At 40.0% G+C, this 22,200-nt stretch overlaps 1 protein-coding gene across 1 annotated transcript; it reads left to right on the plus strand.

Annotated features, from left to right (window-relative positions):
• Window positions 1–366: 366 nt before the first annotated feature.
• On the plus strand, window positions 367–21,544 carry tmem41b (transmembrane protein 41B). Its single transcript, XM_078415391.1, has 7 exons — window positions 367–634; window positions 4,839–4,953; window positions 9,067–9,195; window positions 10,886–10,979; window positions 14,920–15,024; window positions 16,345–16,483; window positions 18,459–21,544. Exons 1-7 carry the CDS (start codon window positions 511–513, stop codon window positions 18,626–18,628), a joined length of 876 nt encoding a protein of 291 aa, XP_078271517.1. The 5' UTR covers window positions 367–510; the 3' UTR covers window positions 18,629–21,544.
• Window positions 21,545–22,200: the final 656 nt, after the last annotated feature.

Here is a 22,200-nt window from a genome sequence, read left to right on the forward strand (position 1 = left end):
TTATGAATCTAAGCGGCTTTAAGAGATGAATGGCTGGCCCCACTTCACTTCTTACTTCACTTTCTGTGCGAATATTTTTAAAAGATTTATGAATGTCTTTTTTAATTTATTGCTTGTCTTGTTTTCCTTGATCCTGATTTAAGTTCTACTTATCTATACTTTTATCGTCGAGAGCAGTCCTGTCTGATTGAAGCATTTCTAATTCTTAACATATAGCATCGGCGATATTTTGATACTGAATTTTAAAATGCCACGACCTTGGTGTAGTTGATTGCAATTTGGAGAGCAGAGAGAGAGAGAGAAGGAGGGGGTGGAGCGAGTGTGTTCGCTGACAGTGCACCCGCCGGCCCACGGGGGCGCCGCAGCTCCCGGTGCGGCCGGCCGCTTGGTGCGCGTCCCTCCTGTCTCCTGCTGCACTCGCGGGAGGTGAGAGGGCAACAGCGCCGGGCAGCCGCCGGTTCCTGTTCATCCTTCACCGCTTCCCAGGTTCCGCCTTGACTCGGGATAAACATGGCGAGAAGGAGAGCCGATGTGGGACAGCAATCGGGCTCGGTCCTGAACCATGTCAGCCCACGGACAGCGGAGCCTGCTGTGGACGACGAGAGCGGCCGAAGCGGCAGCGAGGACGTTAAAGGTGAAGGAAGGGTGGGGGAGCGTGGGACGGAGCCGGTGCTTGCTGCGGCTTTCCGTTGACGACAATGAACGGTGACAGGAGCTGATGGAGTGATGGGGACCCTCCCTCCCTCCCTCCCTCGCCAGCCGCTCCCCCCTTCCCCCCATGCCAACCGTCTCGCCTCCGAACCCCCCCCCTCCCCTTATGGGCCTGTTTCTCAGCTGTATCTCTAAAGTCAGCCAACCTAGCCTCTAATACACGGGGTCTTATCCTCATGTGCGGCGCCTTATAAAAGGCCTTCTGAAAGTCCAAGTAAACCACATTCACCAACTTTCCCTTTGTCTATCCTCCTTGTTACTTCCTCAAAGATTTCCAATAGGTTTTTCAGGCAAGATCTCCCCTTAACAAAACCATGTTGACTTCAGTCTATTTTATCATGTGCTTCAAGTTCCCCAGAAACCTCATCCTTAATAATGGGCTCTAAAATTTTAACAACCACTGAAGTGAGAATAACCGGCCTATAATTTTCTTTCTTTCGTCTCACTCTCTTCTTAAACAGTGGAGTTACATTTATGATGTTCTAGCCCTCTAGAGCCATTCCTGGCTCTCGTGATTTGTGAAAATGTAGTTGTTTTTTATTGCCATGTGTACCAAGGTACAATGAAAAGCTTTAAGGTTGCGTGCAATTCAGTCAAAGTAGAGGCGTTGCTACCAATGTCTCCATAAGTTCTACAGCTACCTCTTTCAGAACCCTGGGGTGTAGTCCATCTGATCCATTTGACGTTTTTGTAAATTCTAGGAGCAGGATTAGGCCATTCTGCCCATCAAATCTAATCCATCATTCAATCATGGCTGATCTATCTTTTCCTCTCAACGCCATTCTCCTGCCTTCTCCCCATAACATTTGACACCTTTTCTGATCCATCTCTGCTTTAAAAATACACAATGACTGGACCTGTGGAAATGAATTCGACAAATTCACAACCCACTGACTAAAGAAATTTCTCCTCATCTCCTTTATAAATGTACGTCCTCATCCACCGACAGACCTTTCAACTTCCCAAGCACCTTCTCCTCTGTAATAGCGACTGAACTCACTTCTTTCCTCCGACCCTCTTGAATTTATGGCATGTTGCTGGAGCCTTCTTTGAAGATTGATGCAAAAAAAGTATTTGGTCCGTCCACCATTTCAGTGTCCCTCTTTTCTACTTCTCCAGTGTCATTTTATAAAGGTCCAATGTCCAATTTGACCTCTCTTACTCTTTGTATATCTGAAAAAAACTTTGGTGTCCTCTTAGTTTTTAGTTTAGAGGCACAGTGCGGAAACAGGCTCTTCAGCCGACCAGATCCGCGCCGACCAGCATTCCCCGCATATTAACACGATCCTACACACACTAGGGACAATTTTTACATTTACCAAGTCAATTTACCTACAAATCTGTATGTCTTTGGAGTTTTATATTATTAGCTCGTTCATATTTCATCCTATCCTTATTGATTTTAGTTGCCTTCAATTGATTTTTAAAGGCTTCCCAATCCGCTATCTACCTGTTAATCTTTGGCTTCTCTTTTGCTTTGATGGTGTCTTTGACTTCCTTTGTCAGCCACAATTGCCTAATGCTCCCTTTATTGTTTTGTTTTCTTTGTGATGAAAAGATCCTGTGTTTTTCATATTACTCCCAGAAACTCCTGGCACTGCTGCCTCACTGTCATTCCTGCTAGGGTCCCCTTCCAATCAACTTTAGCCAGCACCTCTCTCATGCCTGTGTAGTTTCATTTACTCAGCAGTAATACTGATATTTCAGATTTTGACTACTAACTCTTAATCTGCAGGTTGAATTCTATCGTATTATCATGCCTCCTCCTCCCCACCCCTCCGTCTCACCTCCTGCTGTTGTGTTTGGACACAATCGCAAACTCTGTTCCATCACTTTAACCCTCTGCTGAGTTGCGGCCAGTGATAAAAATAGTTCAAATATATGGCAGGATGTAGATCAACTCCAGACATGGGTGGAGAAATGGCACATGTAGTTGAATCCTCGCAAGTGTGAGGTGTTGCACTTTGGGAGTTTGAATGTAATGGGAAAGAGTATGGTTGATGGTAAGTCCTTAACAGTATTGATGAACAGAGGGATCTTGGGGTCCAGATCCATAACTCCCTGAATGTGGCCACACAATTTGATAAAGTAGTAAAGAAGGCTCGCCTTCATTGGTTTGGGGCATTGAGTCAGGAAGTCATGATGCAGCTTTATAGGACTTTGGTTAGGCCGCATTTGGAGTAAAGTGTTGCAGGAAGGATTTGGCGATTGTGGAGAGGGCGCAAAAGAGAATTACACAAAATGCTGCCTGGATTAGGGGTTATTAGCTATCAGCAGAGGCTGGACAAACTTCGATTGTTTTCTCTCAAATTCCAAAATTGAGGGGAAGCCTGATAAAAGTATATAACATTATGAGAGACATAGAAAGGGTAGACAGTCAGAACCTTTTTCCTAGGAAGAAAATGTCAAAGACGAAAGGGCAAAGATTCAATGTGGAGGGGCAAGGTTTTAAGGAAAAGTGCAGGTCAAGTTTTTTTTCACAGAGGGTGGTTGGTGGAGGCAGATAAGATAGTGGCGTTTAACAGTCTTTTAGATAGATACGTCAGTTTGCAGGGAATAGAAGGATTATAGATCATGTTTGTGCAGGCAGGTGAGATGCGTTTATCTTGGCATTGTGGGTAAAGGGCCTGTTCCTGTGCTGTACTCTGCTCAAAGTTTCTCAACAATTACATGAAAATGAATCATTCACTTGACACGGAAATAAACTTTGGATACGGAGATAGTATCACATCTTTCTGCCTCTGATATTATTTGACTCCACCCCTGCCTCAGCATAAATACTGAAGTTCTTATCCATGGTTTTGTTACCTCTAGAATTGCCTGTTGCAATGTACCCCAAGAAATGCTGCCATTTGTAAGTTTCAAAATTGATCCCATCTCATGATAAAGCCAGCTTTCAACCTACCTGCTGCTTGCTGAACTATCTTGTGTTCATTATAGTGGTGCATTGATTTCTATAATCGTCAATCTTCAAACCATTTTATGTTCTCACCTCCCTGCTTCGGTAATGTCCTCCAACCCTTTAAGATATTTTTTTGTTGTTAAAAGTCTAAGAAAATACAAACTTAATAAGTAGCTCTCTCATCATTAGATTCTCTTTGTAGCATTGTGTTTTCATTCAATGTTATGGTCGCTGTTATCAGATGGCAGTTATAGTGTATGTCAACAAGATTATTGGTCACAAGAGTCCCTTTAAACAGACATGGGAATAACATGCAGATGTGACACAGCTTGCAAAACAAAAATTGTGTATCTGGTAGTTTTAGTTAATCAATGAATAGAATTTAATCACACTAAAGATAAAATGGTCTTTCTCATCAAACCAATAGGAAAATTTCCCAACTATTTTTGTAAATAATTGCCTTAATTTCAATGAAAGAGACTATTGTGAACTTATCTATCAATAATAAAGTGATGTTTTTAAAGTAATTTGGTCAAGAGAAATGAAATGAAAAGTTTACAAGTATCATATCAACCATGTTGTTATGCCTGGCAGAGAAGATTGTAGGTTCAAGATTTGAGCACGTATCTAGATGTGCCTTGTGTTGATCACAGGGTGTAGTGTATTGTTGTAGATATCACTCTTCAAAGGTGTTTAGTTTAGAGATATGGCGCAGATGCAGGTCCTTTGGCTCACCGAGTCCGTGCCGACCAGCGATCACCCGTACAGTAGCACTATCCGACACACTAGGGACAATTTATAATTTTTTTACTGAAGCCAATTAACCTACACAAATATTTACAAGAGATTTACATTCATAATTTTATAAATATACTCTTAAAAAAACCATTTGAACAGGTTTGACACAGGGCAGAGGCTTGGTCATCTGTCAAGGGTTTCCAGAGAGATATTTGGTTTGGTTTGCACATATCACTGTCGCAGTCTGAGAGGCCTTGTGGCTGCTCAAAGACTCATTGTTTGCAGGATCCCTATGGGCTGTGCAATGGACCTTCCTGATCTGGTAAGGTGTTCATGGGAATGTAATAGAGGGCCGTCCAAGGGATGCATCAATGGATGTGTATCAAGGTCTTTGAACCAGAACTATACATGTATCTATTTCATGCCATGTTTTGTTAATGGTGCAATGTTTTTTACCTAATCAGAGTGTTTTTTGTTTTTATTTAAGTGCAAACACCAGAAGGGGGTTCAACCCGAATGTCTCTCTTCATTCTTTTTTCTACCTTCCTCTCAGCTGCTTTTATTATGTACTTAGTGTACAGGAATTTCCCAGAGCTTGACGAGTAAGTATAAAATTGCAAGGAAAAAAAAATGGTCATCGTGTTAACTGTATCTGAATTAATCATGTTAAAACACTAAATATTACTCAGAATTGCTTGTGTTATTCTGATGATTCATAAGAAAGAATAATGACAATTCTGCACCGTCAAATTATTGATGGATCTGCGTTTATTTTATCATTCTATCGAGGCTCACTAGAGTAATAACTTGGTCTTCAGGTTATACCATGCTCCCTTTACCATTCACCTGAATAAGGATAAAATATTTGTTTATTGTGTCCTCAAGAGTAGCACTTCAGTCAATATGACATACTGAACTGGAATATTATTTTGCTTAATCCTGTCCCTATACCACCTCCTCACATCTATCCAGTAATCCCAACCGTCTGTAGATGAGCATGTGATCCATGGATGAGCATGCCTCTTGCTTGGATGAGCTTCAGGTGTATTTAGTACCCAATCGTATGATAATGCTTTGGCACTAAATGCTTTTAGATGTGTTGTACAACATGATGCAACTCAAATATTAAATTGCCTTGTAATGTTAATGGAATAGCTAACTTTTTTGTATGGCATCAAGTTTATCTTCTACCGCTGGAATCTTAGTACTACAATTCAAACAATAACTGTAAAATGCAAATTGACCATTTCTTCAAGTGTAAAAACAGTGAGTAAAGGATCATCAAAAAAAAGTGGTACATTTTCCAGACAAGATTGATGAGGAATTGACCAAATGTTTCTATTCTGGCCATCTGTAATCATGTCATGGTGCCCAACCACATTGGGAATACCAAATACAGTAGGTGAGGTTAGAGGTGGTGCATGTGGACCTCTGTCTCACCTGGAAGGACTGCTGAAAGTCCCTGGAAAGATGTAAGGAGAAGGTAAAGGGACAGGTGTTACTTCTCCTGCAGTTACAAAGGAAAGTACTTGGGGAGGAGCTGGTTTGGGTGGGAAGGGGTGAATGAATCAAGGAGTTGTGGAGGGAGCTATCTCTGCAGAAGGTGGAAAGGGGTGGGGATGAGTAGACGTGACTAGTGGGTATTGAAGATGGCAGAAATGTTGGTGAATGATGTGCTGCATGCTAAGGCTGGTGGGGTGAAAGATTAGGATGAGGGGAACTCTATCCTAGTTCCATCCGGGGCGAGGTGAGCCAGAGCAGAACTACAGGATGCAGAGGAGACATGAGTGAGGGAACCATCGATGACAGCAGGAGAGAAACCATGTTTACTAACGGAAGACTGAAGAAAGACAGCTGAGATAACCTCGAAAAATTAATTCCCTGTCTCATTTTCAAATCTACCCGTGATGGTGTATCACTTGGCTCTGCAAACTTTTCACATCCTGTATCTCTGCTGTCAAAAGATATGATTAAAGATTCAAGTAACATTTTCAAGTTTCTTTCATGGTTCATTACTTCACTTTAGGTTGGAGAAATCTCTCATTGACTCCTGATCAGTGTCAAGTTAGTGATCTCTAGGGGCTGTGATGACCACAGTGGTGCTGTTATCTCAATTAGATGCAAATCCACTTGGCATCCAATTTCTGATTTCCATCTAGTTAACCCATGCTAACATGGTTACATCCTTGAATGTGAGCAAGCACACAAGGTTATGATGTAACTGCCATTAAGTAACTTAATTGTCACCTAGTCACATTTGAAAATAGGTCTGGAGTATAATTAGAAAATTTAAAGTAATGTGAAATAATGTTGGAATGTATACATGTGGATTTCACTGCTCATTTTTTTTAACAGTCTTAAAGTCATGCAGCATGGAAACAGGCCCTTCAGCCCAACTAGCCCATGCCGACCATGATGCCCTAATTACATTAGTTGCACCTGCCAGTGTTTGAACCATATCTCTTTTAAAAGGTTTCCTATCCATGTACCAGTTCAAATGTCTTTTAAATGCTATTATGGTACCTGCCTCAACTATCTCCTCTGGAACTCATTTCATATACCTATCAGCCTCTGTGTGGAAAAAGTTGCCCCTCAGATTTCTATCATATCTTTCCCTTCTCACCTTAAACCTATGTTCTCTGATTCAAGACTCTCCTACTTTGTGTAAAATACTTTGTGTTCACCCCCTCTATTCCCCTCATGATCGTATATACCTCTAAAAGATCACCCCTTAGCCTTCTACACTCCAATGAATAAAGTCTTAGCCTGCCCAACCTCTCCCAATAGCTCAGGGCCTCAAGTCCTGGCAACATCCTTGTAAATCTTCTCTTCACTCTTTCTAATTTAACACCATCCTTCCTGTAGTAGCATAACCACAACTGACACAATACGTTGTGGTCAGTGTCTTGTACAACTGTAACATCCCAACTTGTGTATTCAATGCCCAGACAGATGAAGGGCTATGTACCAAAAGCATTTTTTACCATCCTATCTTCATGTGAAACCACTTTCAAGCAACTATGTACCTGCACTCCAAGATCCTCCACTGTACAACACTCCCCAGGCCCCTGTCAACGTCCTGGCCTGATTTGACTTCCCAAAATGCAACACTTTGCACATTATCTGCATTAAACTCCATTAACCATTACTCATCCAACATGCTGAACTGATCAAGAACCTGCAAAAAAAATTTGATAAACATCTTTGCTGTCTACAATACCACCCAGTGAAGTATCATTTGCAAACTTACTAATCATGCCTTGTATATTGTCGTTCAAATTATCGATATAAAACACAAACAGCAATGGGCCAAGCACTGAGGCACACCACATCACAGGCCTCTGGTCTGAAAAACAACCTTCCACCATCACATAGTCTCATGGACACCGCCTGCTGGGCTTCGACTCTCTCTGGACCTTTTTATTTCCAACTGCCAGCGTGACATTAACCGCCTTGACCACCACTCCCCTTACCCACTTCAGTCTCACCACCTCTGAAAGCACAACCCTCCTAGTCTGAAGAAGGGTCCCTACCAGAAATGTCACTTATCCATGTACTCCAGAGATGCTGCCTGACCCACTGAGTTACTCTCGCACTTTGTGTCTTTTTTTTTTCTTCGTCCATCACCCTCTGCTTCCTTCAATGAAGCCAATTCTCAATCCAGTTGGCTAGCTCTCCCTGGATCCCATGCGATCTCACCTTCTAGAGCAGCCAACAACTTCTAATGACAATCTCTTAATTCTATTAAAATAAAAATGCCCCCCATCCTGAACTCTTGACTCAAAACATCAACTATCCATGTTCTCCAGAGCTGCTGCTTGACCAATAAATTAGTCCAGCACTTTGTCTATTTTTGTAAATCAACATCTGCAGTTCCTTATTTCTCCTTTTAAAAGCTTTCCCATAACTTGTCTTTTTTAAAAAACAAATTTTTGGTCTAATTCTATTCACTGTGGTTTGATAATGATTTTTTAATTTTGCCTTTTCTTTCTCCCTTTGTCAATCTCCTTTGAATGTTTTTATTAAAAGTGATTTTGTGAATGATTCATGCAATGCTGCAGCTCAGTGACTGTTCTGCTCATTGTTCCTCATTGCTCCTATTCTGCTCATTGTTCCAAAGCTATTCAGCACTTCCATCCTCTGCTATAGTGCAGGCTTTTTGCTTGATTAACTCACTTATAAAATGTTAGGTTTTAATTGTATTGAGGGCAGCAGTGAGTTTTCCCCTCCCTAACCTTCCACCCCTAAATTCCTTCGGGGTCCAGATGGTCATTAATCATAATAAATAATCAACCATCAATTAAATGTAACCTTGAATTATATCGGTAAATAAGTTCAGAATACTGGCAGTTTGGAAAATGTTTATGAAGAAACCTTTGGGCAGCACAGTGGCACAGCGGTAGAGCTGCTGCCTTGGAGACCCACGTCCGCTCCTGACTACGGGTGCTGTCCGTGAAGAGTTTGTACATTCTGTCTGTGACTACATGGGTTTTCTCCAAATGCTCCGGTTTCCTCCCACATTCCAAAGACATACAGGTTTTTTAGGTAAATTAGATTCTTTAAATTATCCCTAGTGCGTGGAATGCAAAAGTGGGATAACATCAAACTAGTATACGGTTGATCGATGGTCGGCATAGACTTGGTGGGCTGAAGGGCCTGTTTTCAACTAAAACTCAAATAATTAATTAATCATTCTGCTTTTTGGGTCTTCATAGAGAGGAGCGAAAAACCATTGTAATTCCTAAGGACATGGATGATGCCAAGGCATTGGGGAAAGTTCTTTCCAAATACAAGGACGCTTTCTATGTACAAGTGTTAGTTGCATACTTCACAACATATATTTTGTATCCTTTCATGTGCAGTTAGCGCAATGTCTCCACAGTAGAAGGGTGGGACATTAAAACCTACATCTATCATCCTCCTGGTCTTTTTGACATGCAATGTGCTATATCTGACATACCATGGTAGAATGCAAGGTTTTAATGCTATATACAAGTTCCTGATTTTGATGCAGATGTTAGTCTCCGTGGGCTGTAGGATGAAAAACAGAAGTCACCCTTGTATTTGCAATTCTTTGCAAGAGGATGATGTAATAAAGGCAAAACTTTTGAAATCATGAGGGTGGTTTTGGAAAGAGTTAAAAGCAGACATTAAACTGCGTGAGTTATTGGTGGGGTTGGGATGAGGTGGGGGAGAAGCATTACAGTACATCTCGTGTAAGAAAATAACTGCAGATGCTGGTACAAAAATCGAAGGTATTTATTTCACAAAATGCTGGAGTAACTCAGCAAGTCAGGCAGCATCTCAGGAGAGAAGGAATGGGTGACGTTTCGGGTCGAGACCCTTCTTCAGACTGATACATCTTTATGTATCTTTAAGTACATCATTAAGTATATCTACTTTACTTACAGTGCACCTCGTTCACTTCAGTCCTCCAGAGTGGCCAGAGAAAGGAATGGAATCAGTTGTGTAAACCAAGTTTAACAAATGATGGGAGAGGACAGAATTTGTCTCCAAGATGGAATTGGCAAAGACTTCTGCTGGTCCAGTTCCGAATGTCAAATACCCAGTGTAATAAGCCTGATCTAATGGAGATGGCTGTTTTACATGTATTGTGGCATGGGGATGACACTGAGTTGGGCAGTGACCACACCGACATTTACAGTAGGGTGAATTCACACAATATACACCCTTCTGTCTCCACTCATTTTATGAAATCTTTTAATTTAATTGCATCCACTTTGACTTTGTCATGGAGTCATACAGCACGGAAATAGGCCCCTCAGCCAAACAGCACCCGCCATATAAAATGCCCATCCAAGCTGGAACCATTTACAGGCGCCCGGGCCATATCCCTCTAAACCTTTCCTATCTATGTACCTGTCCAAATGTCTTCTAAATGTTATTATTGCACCAACCTCAACTTTTGTTCTGGCAGCTCAGCTCGTTCCATATACACTCTCTGTGTGAAAAGGTTGCCCCTCAGATTCCTATTAAAATTTTTGCCTCTCATTTTAAAGTTCTTAATTTGCCTAACCTGGAAAAAAAGACTATATATCCACCCTATCTATTCCCCTCGTGATTTTATACACTTCTTTAAGATCATCCCACAGTTTCCTTCACGTCAACAAATAAAGTCCAAGGCCGCCCAATCTCTCCCCATAGCTCGGGCTCTCGAGTCACGGCAACATGCTCATAAATATTCTTGGGTTTAGGTTCATTATTTCCAGCTTAACGGCATATTTTCTATCATAGGGTGACCAAAACTGAACAGAATGTGCATGGTTGTTTAACCTGATTGAACATTGATGAAGTAATTGTTGTAATTATATAAAGAAATAAATGCATCTGTGTTGTAGGAATAAGGAGATCTTCTGCGATAGCTAGTTGTACATATGGAAAGATTTAAGAATTGTTGCCAGTTGCATAACACTTAGAGTTACAAATGTACAAGCAGGATGATCATGTTATCAGAATGTTTCAAGGCATATTACAATTTTTTCAAGAAACAATCCTTGACTTCATTCTTTAAAGTTTACAGACCTTTGCCATACCAGGTTCCATATTTCTTAGCATCCTTTCTGGATTTCTGTACCCTTTTCCATTGGCGCTTTTCCTCGTCTGCCTGGTAAGTTGAATTTGATAGAATAAATATTTATTGTTGATATGGAATACTACATAACAATTCTGTTCAGATCTGTTCAGTAGATTAATATCCGTTTTATCTAGTTTATCTGAACCATTTAAGAAACCCTGCTGCTCGTTTGTTGAAGTACAATAGCTGGAGGAATAAATGGACAATTTTCTGGTAGCGCACGGTAGCGCAGCGGTAGAGTTGCTGCTTTACAGCGAATGCAGCGCCGGAGTCTCAGGTTCGATCCTGACTACGGATGCTGCACTGTAAGGAGTTTGTACGTTCTCCCCGTGACCTGCATGGGTTTTCTCCGAGATCTTCGGTTTCCTCCCACACTCCAAAGACGTGCAGGTATGTAGGTTAATTGGCTGGGTAAAATGTAAAAATTGTCCCTAGTGGGTGTAGGATAGTGTTAATGTACGGGGATCACTGGGCGGCACGGACTTGGAGGGCCGAAAAGGCCTGTTTCCGGCTGTATATATATGATATGATATGATATGAAGTATATGGGGAAATATCCATTATGTTTCAGAGGTGGTAATGGTAACATAACCAAATTTCAAATTGTATAAGCGACCAACTTGTATGATCTTTAAAAGATCATTTAATGAAAAGGAATGAACACTCAAGTCAAGCATTTTACACCACAGAAGCAGGCTCTTTGGCACACTCCATCCATGAGTCAAGTCGAGAGTAGTTAATTGTCAGGCGAAGGTGGGTAATTGTCATAGGTACAATGAGATTCTTACTTGCTGCAGCTTTGCAGGCCCATTAATGCTAAGCACAAATAAATATACAATAAGCAATATAATACAATAAATTAATAATCAGTAATACTAGGTAACCAGACCGTAATTGTTACCAAACTGAAGTTTGTAGTGCAACCAAAATAAAATCTACAATAGATTGTAGTCGCTGAGGTGGTGGTGTTCAAAAGCCTGATAGTTGTTGGGAAGAAGCTGTTCTTAAATCTGGGGGTCATAGTTTTCAGGCCCCTGTGCTTTTTTCCTGATGGTAGTAGTGAGATGATAGGATGGACAGGGTGGTATGTGTCGTTGGTGATATTAGCTGTCTTTTTTAAGGCAGTGCCTCCTGTTTATCCCTTAGATAGTGGGGAGGTCAGTGATGACCAAATTTTCTACTACTTCCTTCTTTCTTGGGTATTCAAGTTACCAAACCAGGCCATGATCTAACCAGTCAGTATGCTCTCTACCACGCACTTGTAGAAGTTAAATAGAGTATTAGGTGACATACAGAATCTCCACAATCTTCTAAGGAAATAGAGATGTTGATGAGCTTCCCTTTTGATTGCAACAATGTTCTGGGCACAAGACCGATCATCAGAGATATGCACGCCCAGGAACTTGAAGGTGTTGCCTCTCTCTACTGTTGTCCCGTCAATAAAGACAGTTTTAAAGATCCGTGACTTTCCCCTTTTGAAACTCCTTCTCAATCTCCTGAGTGTACTCGGACTCATTGTTACCCATTATTCGTCCAACAAGGATGGCATTATCGGTGAATTTAAGGATAGTGTTGGGGCTCTGTTTAGTTGCACAGTAATGGGTATAGAGTAGAGCAAGGGAGTGAGCACGTAGCCTTGAGGTGCAACTGTGCTGATGGAAGTGTTTTTGCCTATTCGTACTGATTGTGGTGTGCAGATGAGGAACTCAAGTATCCAACTGCAAAGGAATAAGCAGAGACCCATTTCACGGAGTTTCATAAGTTTTGAGGAGATGTTGGTTTAGTTTAGTTTAGAGATACAGCATGAAAAGAAGCCCTTCAGCCCTCTAAGTCGACGTCAACCATCGATCACCTATTCACATTAGGTCCGTTATCCCACTTTCTCATCCAATCCCTACACAGGGACAATTTACAGAGGTCAGTTAACCTATGAACCTGCATGTGCTTGGAATGTAGGAGGAAACTCGTATAGTCACAGGGAGAATGTGCAAACTCCACAGGGATCGAACCCAGGTTTCTGGCGCTGTGAGGCAGCATCTCTACCAGTTGTGGCACTGTGTTGCCCATTTTTGTTGAGCTGCAGTCGACGAACAGCATCGTGGAGTAATTGTACTTATTGTCCAAATGGTCCAGTGCATTGTGGAGAGCCAGTGATGTCTCATCCCTCATTGATCTATTGTGGCAGTAGGCAAATTGCGAAAGCAGCAGTCAATATGCGTTGTAACCAATTTCTCAATACATTTCATCACCATGAACATTCGGTCGGTAGTCATTGAAACATGTCAACTTGTTCTTCTTTTGCGCCACTATTATAGATGTCTTTTTAAATCAGGTGGGGACCTCAGATCTTTTTGCCCATTTACACAAATCCCAGAGAGACACAAAAAGATGGAGTAACTCAGCGGGACAGGCAACATCTCTGGAGAGATCAGAAGAAGGGTCTCGACCTGAAACGTCACCCATTCCTTCTCTCCAGAGATGCTGCCAATCCCACTGAGTTACTCCAGCTTTTTGTGTCTATCTTCGGTTTAAACCAGCATCTGCAGTTCCTATTGCACAAATCCCATATTAGTTCATATTCTTCAATATCTTAGGGTAGACACAAGCAACCACAGATGCTGATTTACACACAGAAAAACTACCTCTTTGAAATATCTTTTACAGGCTTTATCTTGCTCTAAATGTTATACCCTTTATCCTGTATCTGTACCCAATGGGTGGTTTCTGATGACTGGATAGCACCAACAAAAAGCTTTGACAAAGCTCGGTATATGTGACAATAATAAACTAATTTAGACTAAACTAAAACTAGCAGATGGAAGACATCATAAAATGTTAATAACTAGGGAGATGCAGGGGTCCATCCCCCTCATTGAAAGTGGCAACATATTTTGATAGGATAACTTCTTGATTCTCGTAATACTCCAATAAAAGTTTTAAAAAAACCTTTTACCAGTGCCCCTGTGTGTTTTTTACAATGGCGTTGAAGCAAATCATGACATGTACATTTTTCTGGTATCAGTGATATTTTTCTTCTTCCTTTTATAATGGCCCTTGAACTGAACAAATAGTTAAGAGATAATCAAGTAGGGTAGATTTGGAGTACATATAGGTCAGACAAGTTAACAATGAGTTATGCACAGTACCAGTATGGGTTTCAGTGACAGTGCAGGTATAAAAGCAGCTTGTGAGCCCAAAATAAGTTCTTATTTTCTAAACCCTAAACCTTTATTTAATATTCTTGATTTAACTGTGATATTTTAACATGCTCTCTTGAGAATTCAATTGAAAACTTTTGAAGCTCCTGTCCTGTTGATGAAAACGGCAGGAATTTGGGACTCAGCGATAAAGTTGCTGCCTTACAGCGCCTGAGACCCGGGTTCTATCCTGACTTTGGGTATTGTCTGTACTGAGATTGTACGTTCTCCCTCTGACTGCTTGGGTTTTCTCCAGGTGCTCGGGCTCCCTCCCACACTCCAAAGACGTATAGGTTTGTAGGTTAATTGGCTTTGGTAAAAATTGTAAAGTTTCACTAGTATATAGGATAGTGCTGGTGACTACTGGTCAGCATGGACTCGGTGGGCCGAAGGGCCTGTTGCCACACAGTATCTCTAAACTAAACTAATGTAAATAATTGAAAATTGTGAATTAGCGTTTGATATTTATCACTTAAAAAAAAAGATGTTATGTATTTCTCTTCTTGATTCTTGGATTGCGTTTAAAAAGGTAACCTTTTTAAAATCTTGTATTTCTGTTGACTTTGCATTTACACATGTAACTTTTAATTTTTTAATCTTGCGTAACTAACTAGTGGAGATGAATAAGCTTTGAGTTTGTTTGCACAAAATAAAGGAACAACTTAAAGAAATGCCTGCCATAGTGCAATCAAGTTGAAGTCCTTAATGACCATTATTTGTGAGGGAAATCTTTTGTTTTAAAACAATGTGGATATTTTTTTCTTCAATAATTCCAGTGTTCCGGTCTTGGGGCTTCATTCTGCTACATGCTCTCATATTTAGTTGGTCGACCAATTGTTTATAAATATCTAACTGAGAGAGCAACAAAATGGTCACAACAGGTAACATCTATTTTTTTTAACCTATTTTTACTGGGAATTTACATGGAATGCAATGGATGAATGTGCAGTTTAAAACAATGTTTTAAAATGAAGCACAATTTTAGAGATGATGTAAGGATGCCGTTCTTAGTGCTTAAGAAATTGTATTTTTGGAATAGCATGTTCACCATCTGGTTAATCATCTTTACAAATAAAATGTATTTGTTCGTCTGTACCAAATTATTTTTGCTGCACTACCTGGGCAAACATTTTCCCACTAGTAGTTACAAGATTGCCAGCTAAAGAAACATTTTATTATGCCCAAAAATGTTGCCTGTCAAGTTGAAAAACAAAACACTGAGTCTGAAAATCAAAAACATAAACAGAAGATTAGAAATATGGATGAGATCTGAGGGCCATGTGGAAAAACCTGGCCCTCAGATCTCATCTAAATCTTTGCGGTGTACCCCTTTCTCCTTAAACCTGTTTTGGATACCCTTACCTTGGGGAAACGTCTGACTGTCCAACCTTTCTGTGCATCTCACAATTTTATAAACCTCTATAGGGCCCCTCACTCTTCTTCACTCCAGGGTAAAAGTTCCAGCTCATTCAGTCTCCCCACAACTCAAGTCTTCCAATGCCAGCAACATGGCAACTTACCCACGGATCCTCTCCACACCTCCTCTATCCCAATCACATGCTCCACCCCAGCATGGCACAGTGATCAGACCTCCATTACACACTCCCAAGAGTGAATCCACCGATGTCCTGTACAGCTGGAACATGAAGTTACGGTTTACGGTGTCGCTTCCCCATCACTCTCCATCTTTCAAATATTGCTTTATGTCCATGTTAATATCTCTAATGATCTGGCCAGAGTTCAATTTTTTTTCTCATGACGTTGACCAGGAGGATTGATAATGGCAGGCTGGTAGATGCTGTCCACATGGACTTTTGATAAAGGTCCGCCTGGTGACTGATCCAGAAGGTTAGATTGCATAGGATACAGGGTGAGCTAGCCAACTGGATGCAAAATTGCCTTGGTTGGTATCTACTTCCTAGACATTGGAAGTAGTTTCTTCTATCAGTTCTCCCAGAAGATTTAGCTTCCAAGAAATAGCCAATACCACTGAGTATGAAGAAGGGTCTTGACACGAAATGTAGTCATCTGTTGCTCTGTACATTCTTGCAATATTATTAATATATTTTCTATATATTATGTAACTGGTAATGTACTTAGCCTAAAGTGAATGCAAGAGAAATATTCATGGCTGAAAGCAGTGGACTGCAAATCATTTAAAATGCACCTAATTAGCAAATGCTTTTAATTCATTTTTGCAGGTCGACAAGCACAGGGATCATCTTATTAATTATATAATATTTTTAAGAATTACTCCTTTCCTGCCGAACTGGTTCATTAACATCACGAGTCCTGTAATAAATGTACCACTGGGTGTCTTTTTCATTGGCACATTCTTAGGTAAGTGTGTGTTATTTCTTGAAATATTTTTTTTTGTCGTAGCTTTCAGTTGGTCCTAAGCAATGGAACTGGTAACATATGTGTAGTAGGAGTAGCATACCTCCCTGACTGCCTGCTTTTCTATTAAATAAGATCATAGGTGGTCTTTTACCTTGTGTCAATTCCCCCCATGTCTTTTAATTTCTTTAATATCCCAAATTCAAAAGAACTTACTCCAGCATCGACTCAATATCTAAGCCTGCTCTCTTGGGTAGAGAATTCCAAGGTTTCACATACATCTGGGTGAAGGGGTTTCTTCTTGTATCAGCGCTGAATGGCTGACCCTTGGTTCAAGAAACCCCAGCCAAGAAAGTATCATCCTTGCAACCACTTTGTCAAACCCTGGGAGAATTTTGTATGTTTCAAATAGAACATGACTTTGAACGTGGGGTGAAATAGGTCCAATCTTCTTAATCTCTCCTCACAGCCCCAACTTTCTAGTCTGGTGAATTGAGGGTACAATCCCTCCATTGCAAGTAAACGTGTCTTATTCAGCACTTGGCATACAGAATTGAGAGCACTAATGGAATTGGCGCATTATATATAGATGTGTTATTGACAACACCACTGTGCTGTGAACCTGGAGGGAACCAACTTGAGTGCTAATCTTTCTATTGGCTTTGCAGCAACAATGAAACTGTTCAATTCATTTCATTCTATTGAGTTTTGATGAAGAGTGAGCCACTGAAACAATGCAATAGATGCCTGAGGGGAACTGGTGTAGGACAGGATGGGGCAAACGGCGCAGAGACGGTGCTGAGATGTGAGGCTGGTGTGTGGCCACTGATGTATTTTTGTTACCGCAGGAAAATCTCTGGGCTGGGGAGAGCTGTGCAGCCAAGCAGAGAGGGGAAGGCTGCAACTTCCATCATATTCAACTGGAGGCGATGAGGGAGACCATGGGATCTGGGCAGCTTATCAACACATGAAACTTTTGCTGGTCATCCCCAGCAATGGCTTTCTCTTTCCATTGTACATTGCTTCACATTGAGCCAAAGGGACAATGGGATCACCATTTATTGCTGCCAGGTGGCAAGGGCTCCTGCTAATTACCTGACACAATAGCACAGACACTTGAGTGAATGTCTTTTCAGATACATTTTGCTTTTCACATGATTGCATGTTAGGATTCCAGATTAGAAGTCAAAAACAAATTAATGCTCTGGCGTGCAGGATTTAGGATTGTAATATGGATCAATAAGTCCTGTTGAAATTTCAAACATTGTTCTTTCGAAAACCATAATGAAGATGGGGAAAATAATTAAAAAGTGCCAGATCAAATTGAATGTCTGTATGTAGAGCTAATAGATTTTATTTTTATAATACTTTGGAACTAGGGAAGAGAGGAGGCTTTGGTGAGTAGATTCACAGATACCACCACCATGTTAATTCTGTTTTGCCCTCTACAGATGCTGACCATTTTCACCGTACAGGTCCTCCCCAGGGTACACAACCCGAACAAATCGGAAATGTGGCCACAAACCTATCCCACCATTGCAGAAGATGCCTGCAGTCCCACCCAGTGGCAAATCTATCTCACCAATCTCCCAAACACTCACCCATATGTATGGCCTATACATAGGTAGGGCACTTGAGCCAAGGACACTGCCCTGAGAAACTGAATAGAGACTAGGCCTAATCTTAATCATGTCGAATGTTTAATGCACTCTTCAGTGGTTGATTGGTGATCAAGCATTGGAGTAATATTTTTGTTGTTGCTTGTCCAGGGATACTGACTTAATTACTGTACTCTTCTCCTTGCCCCGGTTGAGTTTAGCGAACCCAGCACTGACCTGGAGGCTTGGAAAGTCACGGTGTACTTATCATTCAAATAATCTTTTCAAATAAACTTGTTTATCAGAGTTCTCGTGATAAGAGATATTATATACAATAGCCATTGAAGAGAATATTAAACTTTTTTTCTGTTTCCCTTTAGGCGTAGCACCCCCATCATTCGTGGCTATCAAAGCTGGCACAACTCTTTACCAACTTACAACGGCAGGAGAAGCTGTTTCTTGGAATTCAGTTTTTGTCCTCATGTTCTTGGCAGTTGTCTCCCTCCTTCCAGTGTTTTTCCAGAAAAACCTGAAGCAAAAGTTCTCTTAGCTGTATTTCAATCTTACAACTCATAACTTGGATCAGAATTTATCTTTAAGAGAATGTCCACTAAGTGGGTTGTAGTAAAGAGTATATTTGGAATTTGATACATCTGCCATTTTTTTATGAAAATGCACATTTTAAAAATATGACTTAAATTAATTCTTTATTCATTAAACCATCACCTTTCCCTGCTTTTACTTCCTTGGCATTGGCTGAGTTACATAATATAGTGAAGATCGCTTGCTTTTATATTGACATAGCTACATTATACAATAAAATTCTAAACTGAGTAAAGTACTTGCTAGTATTGCAAGTCTATCCCAAATTCACTTACTTGTCCTTAGCCACAAACTAAAAGCAAAATACAGTGTCAATTGTAGAGAATGGAATAGAATTCTGGAAGTGTAGAGTGAAAAGTGGAACTACTGCTGCTTTTACATTTACCATTACATTGGGGGAAGATTCTCTTTAACAATAGTTTTTTCCTGTTTTTGTGGTTCAATATTGTGGAAACATTTATGCAGGGTTCTTCAAAGGTTCTTTTTAAAAAGTGGCATACACCTTCAACAGTATTAAGAACTGCAATAAATTCTCATTCTTGATGTATTATTATTTGTATCATACATGTTTTTGATCCCAAAGCAATTATATGATATCACAATAGAATTTCCCGATGCAAATCTTTATTGGAAAGGATGAAGTCTAGATTCTTTATTGTTATTTCTGCATTCAGCCCCAATGTACTATCTTTCTTTTTTCTCCCGGGTTTGGCTTTACATTGTAAATTTTCACGTGTTGTATGATCCTACAAAATAAGTAAAAGTGCACTGTTTACAACTGTACATTTCTTAAAAATGTATTATAATTTGTCTTCTGTACTGATAATTAAAAAATGACCACTAGGTGGCACGTGACTCTCAAAACCTGATGTTATAAAGGTTATGATAAGGTGAATTTCTAGTTCAAGCTTGTTTATTTGTAGGAGATGTGAAGCAATAGCTGATGTTCCTCCTACAGTTATGACAGTTGGGAGAGGTGGAGGAGAGTGAAATTGAAAATTCCTAGGCTGTTTCACGTATTATCAAGTTGCAGTTTGAAGGGGCCTGAGGAGAAAAGGTAAGGTTTCCCATTCGGTAAAGATTTAGTGTATGATTGAAGGAAACCAATAGGATCAAGGAAAAATAGTATCACAATTGATGGTTTACTTGAGAGTTTGCCAGACAAATATTGCTGCCTTGCATATCAAAAAATAACAAATAATCATTATTGTTTAACTGTTAAATTGCTACTAAATATTCCATAGAAGTGATTTCCAAAATTTTCATGATTCTTGCAAGATTAATGCAAAAAATTTGCAATTGCTGAAAAATGTATCAAAATGCTTGAATTCCCAGCAAGTCAATTGGCTTCTTAAAAGAGGCAATGATCAAAAATCAACTTAACTTGCTAATGCATTTCCATTTTATTGGGAAATATCTTGGTTCAAATCAATGAAAGAAAAAAAAACCAAATGGAGACACAAGAAACTGTAGGCACTGGAATCTTGAGTAAACAAAAAGTGTTAGGAACTCAGCGTCAGGAAGCATCTGTAGAGGGAAATAGACAGATGACCCGAAATGTCAAATGCCATGTCAATGTATGTTTCTTCCCAGAAATTAATCGTTTTTTGTAACCCTGGCTTGATGATCCTTGTATGAGTTGAAAGCTTTGTAGTAGGGCAAGATTACCCGAACAGTTTCCGGGAAGGTTCTCCCTTCACATACCATGAGAAAGTTCATCTTTGGGCGGAGGTACAAAATTTACTACTTACTGCATGAAATTATTTTTCCCCAAGTTATCTGTCTTCCTTAGACCATCACCTTGAATCATTGTTCTTTGGTCCTCGAGCCTTCTAATGAGTTTCTCCTTATTCAATTTAAACCTTTAAGATTTTGAATACTTCTCCCCAATTGAATGCCTCCAAAGGCCTGTTCCGATGCCCTACTATTCTGTGTTCCATGTCCTCTATATTTTAAATGGCATGAAAAGTAGCCTAGATCTCTACGTAAGGATTCCTCGTGGCAACTAACTAATTTTATCTCAACAAAAATATGGTTGAAAAATGTCAATATATTAATAATTATAAGATCATTATAGATGCCTGTTGTTACTTTTGGTTAATCTATTTTTTAGTCATTCATGCAATCTATCATTTATATTAAAATCTAAAAGCAAAATACTGTAGATCGTGGAAGTCTGAAATAGAATAAATACTGGAGATCCTCGGCAGTTCAGGCGGCATCACTGGAGAAAGAAACAGAATTAACATTTCAATCAATGATCTTTTGCCTAAACACATTCATTTGTACTTGCCTACAATTACTATTTCAAAGCAATTGATTTGTCGGATCAAATAATGGGTGTCAGAGTTATGGGGAGAAGGCAGGAGAATGGGGTTAGGGGGGAGAGATAGATCAGCCAAGATTGAATGGCAGAGTAGACTTGATGGGCCGAATGGCATAATTTTGCTCCTATCACTTATATCTTTAATTGTTTTTGGAAACGAAAGATCATTGAAACTCAAGAATCACAGCACAGGAGGCTATTTGGCCCAATCTCCGACTGTTTATGCTGATAATTGAATTTTCTTTCATTTAAATTAATGTTATTTGCCATTTTTATTCACTGTTCACATGTTCATTAAAAAGCTTGTGGGTGTATGACAGGATACGTTTAAAAATAGATGATCCTATCCAATAGCCTTCATACCTGTTTTGAAGTGATTTTTACATTAAATACTGAATACCTGGTGTGATCTACAGAGAGTCGCTATTTTCGCAAGCAGCTTTAAAATTCTCGATCAGAATGCAGCAAAAATTGTAAGTCTATACATTGCCCCCGTTCAATGGGTATCTCTTTTAAAAAGCTTGCTGACTCTACTGGTTTAACTGAACACCTGCGATCGGTTGGCTAAGGCCTACTGGATCTCCTGGAAGCTAACTGGGTAAACAAACAGCCCAGGAATCCTCCCTGAACAATAGGGGCTAAAAAAAGTCAAAGTTCAATTCCTAAGTGAATTGCGCATAGCTGGAGTACTAGATATGCTATTGCAATTATTCTTTTTGTTTTCCAATCATGGGGTAAATTACAAGGATTTATATTTCTGATCACTGATCATTTTCTTTAACTTATCTAATGGAACTGTTTAGTTGAAACTACTTAATACAGTGTTCTGCTGAAGTACATGTATTTATCTTTTCAGCACTCATACTGATGGCATAACTATGAAGTAAATAAGTGAATTGTGTCAGAGCTTTTTGCATCCTGGTAACAATAGACACAGCTCAAGAAGGTTGATATCTTTTTGAGAAACAAATTGAACAAATGTAATGTTTTACTTGCTAAATTGTTTGGTTCTTCTCCAGACACGCTGGAAGATAGTAACAAATTACAACTTAAGAACCAACTCGATAACATTAAAGTGTGTGGTGTCGTAGATAGTTGAGCAAGCAGGCTGAGGAATAGTTAGTGGGGTTTTTGAAAAAAGTGTCTTTTTTATTTTGTATTAACATGAAAGCTGCCTCAGGTGTAGGAGCAGA

Source organism: Rhinoraja longicauda, chromosome 18 (assembly GCF_053455715.1).
Source record: "Rhinoraja longicauda isolate Sanriku21f chromosome 18, sRhiLon1.1, whole genome shotgun sequence".
Lineage (NCBI taxonomy): Eukaryota > Metazoa > Chordata > Chondrichthyes > Rajiformes > Arhynchobatidae > Rhinoraja > Rhinoraja longicauda.

Coding starts and splice junctions, on each gene's coding strand:
- tmem41b (XM_078415391.1), top strand. CDS start 511: ATGGCGAGAAGGAGAGCCGATGTGGGACAGCAATCGGGCTCGGTCCTG. Junction 635..4,838: donor CGGCAGCGAGGACGTTAAAG/GTGAAGGAAGGG, acceptor TTTTTATTTAAG/TGCAAACACCAGAAGGGGGT. Junction 15,025..16,344: donor CAACAAAATGGTCACAACAG/GTAACATCTATT, acceptor TCATTTTTGCAG/GTCGACAAGCACAGGGATCA.